The sequence below is a fragment of the Vicia villosa genome, unplaced genomic scaffold, assembly GCF_029867415.1.
Source record: "Vicia villosa cultivar HV-30 ecotype Madison, WI unplaced genomic scaffold, Vvil1.0 ctg.000410F_1_1, whole genome shotgun sequence".
NCBI classification, from domain to species: Eukaryota; Viridiplantae; Streptophyta; class Magnoliopsida; order Fabales; family Fabaceae; genus Vicia; species Vicia villosa.
In genome coordinates this window covers 140,358-146,597 of record NW_026705187.1, presented here as the reverse complement: position 1 = coordinate 146,597, position 6,240 = coordinate 140,358, and the positions used below count along the sequence as shown (strand labels likewise).

Sequence of the window (6,240 nt, the reverse complement as noted above, 5' to 3'; positions counted from 1 at the left end):
ATGGATTTTAAATTACTTATCTGAAAATTGGGTTTGATTTCATTGAAGATTATTCAAGAATGATGATGTCTTGGGTTCTTTAATGTGACAATCTTTATTTATTGAAATTTATAAGGATAAATTTGATTTGTGTTGGTGTTAATTAGATTATTTGGAGAAACGTAGGTGATTATTGAAATGTCTATGCTATTAATGTTTTGTATGTTGGTATGTTTTTCTAATACATTTATGCGCATATATTAAGCATCAAGCCTCTCTTGATCAAGTTTATTCATACACCTTTTGCTTTATTTAATTGCTATTTATTGTTGGTTTATGTGGCTAATAATTAGTTGTTAAAATATAATTAGTAATTAATATTAGTTTTTTCTTTTTCAGTGAACTAACTTTTCTGATTGTGTCAATTTGAAGATCATTGCCAGAGAATGATAGGGATGAAAGCTTAAGCGACATACATGAATTCATTATTATACTGTAAACATTACAAAGAAAAAATCTTCAATTCTAAAACACTCATCTAGTTTTTCAAAGTAACTGAGAGAATTAATACATCAGCTGCTTTGAAACATGAATCAAAATATCAATCTTTGCTTGTAATTCATCTAAGCTGTTGTATGAGTCCAGTTTTCTACTACTGTTTATTATTTTTCAATTCATCCCTTGTTTGAAGTCTATAATGAATCAGTCTCCATCCAAAAACATGAATATTTGACGGCGCCTTTGATTTCCAAATAAGCTTCAGAGATTCCAACGTTACAACACTTAAGATTAAGACCAGATCCAGCCCGTTAGATAACCTTTCGAAGGCCCACTTAACCGAAAAGCCTGCAGTTGAAGGCCACCAAACGAACTGATGTATGCTGCAAGATGGAATGCAGACTGGCGAACTCTGCAGCTTCCATTTCTGTCAAAATAGTGGATTTATCGCCCAATGACCAAACCCCCGAGTTCTGGTCCGAAAGTCCGGCTTCTGCAATCCTCACATTCGGTTCCTCTGCAGCCTCCATTTCTGTCAAAATAGTGGTGTCAACGTACAAGGACCAAACCCACGAGTTCTGGTCCAAAAGTCCGGCTTCTGAAATCCCGACATTATTCCTGCAAGCGTCTTAAAGGCCTGTGCCAGATTATTTAAAGTCCAAATTTTTAAATCATTTATGTTGGACTTGTCACAAAAAGAACCCAAGATGTACATGATCAAGTGAATAAATAAAAGAAAATCAGGTAAGTTATTCGAAACGCTATGAAGTTCCTGCAAAGGAAAGTTTTCTTTCTGTTTAAACATCCAGAAATACTTATCAGAATTTTCCAACCTAAAGCAATTAAACATATTTTAATAACAAGTACAGATCCAAAAATACTTATCGGAATTTTCCAACCTATTACAGATCCAGAAATAATCATAAAAATTAATCCTTAAACATAGATGTACTTTAGTAATTCCAAATCCATAAAATTAATACACAAATTTTCCAAAATTTCCCACCTGCAAAAATATCAACAACAAATTAGTTGTTGTTCTCATCAAACATACAGTGCTTTAACAATTATAAAAATATGTATTGACTCACCACGACGCCCGATTGAAGCTTTCGTTGTTTTTTACAATAAGCTCTGCCAGATTAGCTGCAAGGCGGGCTATACACAAACAAATATGCATGGCATAAACCAACTGAGCCTTGAAATAAAGGAGAATACTATTTTTTTAAGAGAAAGATAAGACTCTACCTGCATTCTTCTCCCCACCGATGTACAAATCATTTGATTTGTACTGAGAGAATTCATTAAACCAATGATGAAGAAATACAAGGTTATCCCTTGCTGGAAATAGAATTCACTAATATGTTATATCAAAAAAAGAATTCAAAACTACAAAACTATTTCTAAAATTAAGCTCTGTTAACATAAAGTTTGAAAAGCATTAGTGAGAATGAGATGATAATTACCAGCAAAATCATCATTGAGTACTAATGAATAATCGGCAGTGTTGTTGGAGTAGGAAAATCCGAAACCAGCAGGAGCATCCAAATATAACATATTTGCAGCTTACAAAGGTAGAAAATGCAAAATGAGTACAAAATATATACAAAATAGAAAAGTTAAATAGAGGTTAGTAAGTTACCTTGGTTCCAACTATGTGGATTTTTCACAAACCCACCTTCACTTGTTGGCCTAAAAGGCCCTTTCTCAAAGATAGTTCCATACGAAGAACAGCCCGGTCCTGCATTGTTGATCCAGAGAAACACCGGCTTGGAAGCCGGATCAGCCTCAGCCTCAACAAAATAAAAAAACAGAGATCTTCCGTTTTTATAGTCCACAGTTATAAAACCAGCAAATTGGTTAAAATCAACAACCGAGGGTTGATTGTTCATACTTAGTATTTTGTATTTCTCATAACCGGAATTCCCTCTTATACTGGATATGAACACAAATAAGAATAAGAACGTTAGAAGTTTGTTGAACATCTTATTTTGTTCTCTGAAAGAGAAAATTATAAACAAAGAGGTGATATTGAAAATGAGATGAGAGAGTAGTGAGCACTGAGCAGAGAATGAGATGAGAGAGTAGTGAGCAGAGAGTGATATGGTTTGTCTAATTTATAGAAGAGATATGTTTCTTTGACATCAGAATTTAACACTTAATTTAATGTTTCTTTTCTATAAAATTAACTAGTTTATTTAGCATAGACTATCATTTAAAAGTTAATTAATTAAATTAGAAAACATAAACATTTCATATAGAGAATGATAAATTAATTTAATTCAACAAAAGATACTTAAGTCGTTGTCATAAAATTAAACATTTAGATCTAATCCAGTCCCACATTTTGTGGTAAAACCTAATTAATGTGTATTACATACACTAAAAAAAAGCTAACTAAAAATATCCCAACCATAAAAAATCTCTTTCCAAAAGAGTATGCTATAAATAGAAATGGAATTAAATTTAATTGGCATGTGAACTCAATTAAAAGTAGCAACAAATATTTAAGCCAACCAGAAATCGACAACGTAAACAACAAATTAGAAAGAGAAGAAGTTTTTCTCTAAAATGACTTATTAATATATGTGTATTACTTAATTTTTATTTTTGTTATATTTTGACCTTATAATAATTGTATTCCTGAATATATACGTGTTTCTTTTAAAATGATTATGAAATAATACTATTAATTACAAAGTACAATCAATCTAAAATTGATTACAAAGTCTATTCTATTAACTAATAAGTTTTTAATAATAAAATTAATAAATTTAATTAAGAAATACAAAATTAACATTAAAAGTTAAAAATAAAATCAAGTAGTTTATTTAGCATAGACTAGCATTTAAAAGTTAATTAATTAAACTAGAAAAAATAAACATTTAATAAAAAAATGATAAATTAATTTAATTCAACAAAAGATATTTATGTTAGACGCTAGGCTTAAGGATCTAGAGGGGGGGTGAATAGATCTCTCAGAGTTTTTCGGAATTATTTCAAACTTAAGCGAAAGCGGTTCAGGATCGACTCGCGTCTAATCCGGACCGCTATTGAAAAGGTTGTATATGTGATAAAACCACAAGATAATTGGGATTAACAATGAAAGGATAGATTATAGAATCAATTCGTTGCTCTAATGAAAAACGATTAACTTCTGATTTGATAAACTTTGTTTGCAATGCTTTGATAATGGATGAAGCAAAAGCACAAACACTTGGTGATAATATCCAAATTGATTGTGATTCAATATGTGGTGAATTGTGATGTTTAATTTACGAAGGTTCTTAAAACACAATTTTAACACTTGAATCGTTGATCAGTTTGCAATTATAACCAAGTACGAACAGAATGTAAATGAAAAGACAAAAGCGATAACAACACGATATTTGTTCAGGCAGTTCGTCGATCGTCCTCGCTACGACTACATCTGCCCCCAATTCCAAACGGGGATTGGGATGTCTTTCATTATTATTGAAAACAGTTTATACAAAGAAGATAACAAAGCGATAAACGATAAACCAATTATGTTTATCCTTTGAATCTTCTTCCCCCTTAATCTTGAGCCAGATCAAGGTCTTCCAAGAGCTTCACTTTGATTTCCTTGCTGCAGTGTATTGAATTCCTCGAACCCTTGTTCTTCAATCTTCACACTCAGCTGAATCTTTGATAAAGCCTCTTGATAAAAACCCCCAAAATTCACCAATCTTGGAGGGCAAAATCCGCAGATTTTACTCACCAAAAACCCCACAAATCTTCACCCACTAGGAATCTTCAATTTCGTTCCATGGACGTTATCGATCTTGAACGCAAACCCTCAATGCAAAAATGATTGTGTGTAGTTGTGTTGGAGTTGTGTCGATGATCGAAGATGAGAAGCCTTTGTGTATCTTTCAGTTGTTAGTGTTGAATTGCAATAAATGACATGAAAGAATATATAAAGGAGCAGGATCTGTGTATCAGCAAAACACACTAAGTTTGGCAAGTTTTGAGCAGATAGGTCGACCTAGTTTGTTGGTTAGGTCGACCTAACAGAGGTAGATTTGGCCAAATTGTAATTGCTTCCAGTTGAGTCGACCTGTTGGTAGCTTAGGTCAACCTAAAGTCAGTTAAGTTGCGTTCTTGAGACTTTTCTTCAGTTTAGGTCGACCTAGGATGGAGGATGAGTCGACCTAACAGAGACATGGTGTTTTTTGCTTCACTTTGAGTCGACCTGCTGAAGCTCTGGGTCGACCTAACAGAAGTATGCAATTTTTGCTTCAGTTTGGGTCAACCTAATTATGAACTAGGTCGAGCTGACAGATGCAAAGTTGGTCAAAACTTCATTTTCTTTGAGTCATTCACTTGTGCGCTTGTATTTGATTGCTTGTGATGTTTTCCATGAATCTAAAACTCATTTGTGAGTGTATGCTTGTTCTTACAAACTCCCCCTTTTTGATGATGGCAAACATTTGCTTGAATGACGAACGCTCCCCCGTATTCACAGCTCATATCTTGTATGCGTTAGCTCCCCCGTACTCTCAATTTATCTCCCCCTTTGACAACATCAAAAATCTAGAAAACAGAAAGAGAGAAGCAGAAGGCAAAAATAATATAGAAAGACAATATCATAATAGTGCAGATCAAATATGATATAGAAAGGCACAATATAATATCCAGGCATAATTAAGGTTACAAAACCAAGCTCAATGTCAAGTAATTAAGGTAGACAAAAAAAAAACATAGAGATATGAAATGAAATGCAATGCAATGAGACGACTAATGATATGCAAGGCTTGCTAATGTCTGCCCCGTCGTCCTCGTCCTCTGTGGAATCTGTGAGGTCGATCCTCTTCAACTTGTTCCAGTAGATCATTGACAGAAGTGTTAAGGATGTTGGAGCGTTGGCTCAGACTGGCATGTTTATTTGCTGCTGTTTCTTCAAGGCGATTCTGGCGCTCAATCAAATTAGACGCAAAGGTTTCAAAATCAATTTTGTGCTCTTGAGCTAGGCGGTGTAGAGTTGCATACTGACTTTGTTGTTCCTCATAGCGCTCTTGTTGAAGTTGTTGCATGTTTTGGAACTGGAGCTGCTGTGCTTCGAAGTTTTGTTGTTGACGGATTTGCATATTTTCAAGCATGGAAATGATGTTGGACTGATCCGGCTGAGGTTGAGCTGTGTATCCCCAAGGGATTTCCTCTTCTTGTGATGGAACATATTGCCAGTTTGGATCCGGATGATGTGAAACATCTTCCATAGTGTGATCGTCATCATTTGCTATGTCTTGATCATTGCCTTCTTCATCATTACCTGCAAGGGGACCAAACTCTGTAGGATCGTCATAGTTGTATATGATCTTTCCGGTTACATTTTGAATGAGATAGTAGGTTTTCCTATTTGGATCTCAGTGGTATCCCATGAGGGTTAAGGTTGTTTGGGAGAAGTCTTGAGACTGTTGCGTGTGGATGTAGGGCAAGTTATCAAGCTTCATGCCGAAATGGTTCACGATTGTTTGAATGATTGAACCATAACATAGAGCAGTAGTTTTCTGCTTTACTTCATGGAACTTGGCAGCTAGAAAGTGTGGCCAGTGTACACGCGTTCTGTTTTGCAGCAGATACATTAACACAACTTCATTGCGTTCAATTCTTGAGAATCCTCCTGCTCTTGGTCGAATGACTCTTGAGATGATCCAATTTAGGAGCCTAGGATCTCTCTTTAAGTGACCAGCTGTGATTGTTTCATTTGGCTTGTCAAAGACGAAAGGGTCTTTGAGAATGGAT

At 34.6% G+C, this 6,240-nt stretch overlaps 1 protein-coding gene across 1 annotated transcript; it reads right to left on the bottom strand.

Annotated features, from left to right (window-relative positions):
• Window positions 1-426: 426 nt before the first annotated feature.
• LOC131627887 (serine carboxypeptidase-like 45) lies at window positions 427-2,578 on the bottom strand. Its single transcript, XM_058898746.1, has 5 exons — window positions 2,120-2,578; window positions 1,944-2,042; window positions 1,726-1,818; window positions 1,569-1,635; window positions 427-1,483 (listed from the first exon to the last, which is right to left on the bottom strand). Exons 1-5 carry the CDS (start codon window positions 2,460-2,462, stop codon window positions 1,414-1,416), a joined length of 672 nt encoding a protein of 223 aa, XP_058754729.1. The 5' UTR covers window positions 2,463-2,578; the 3' UTR covers window positions 427-1,413.
• Window positions 2,579-6,240: the final 3,662 nt, after the last annotated feature.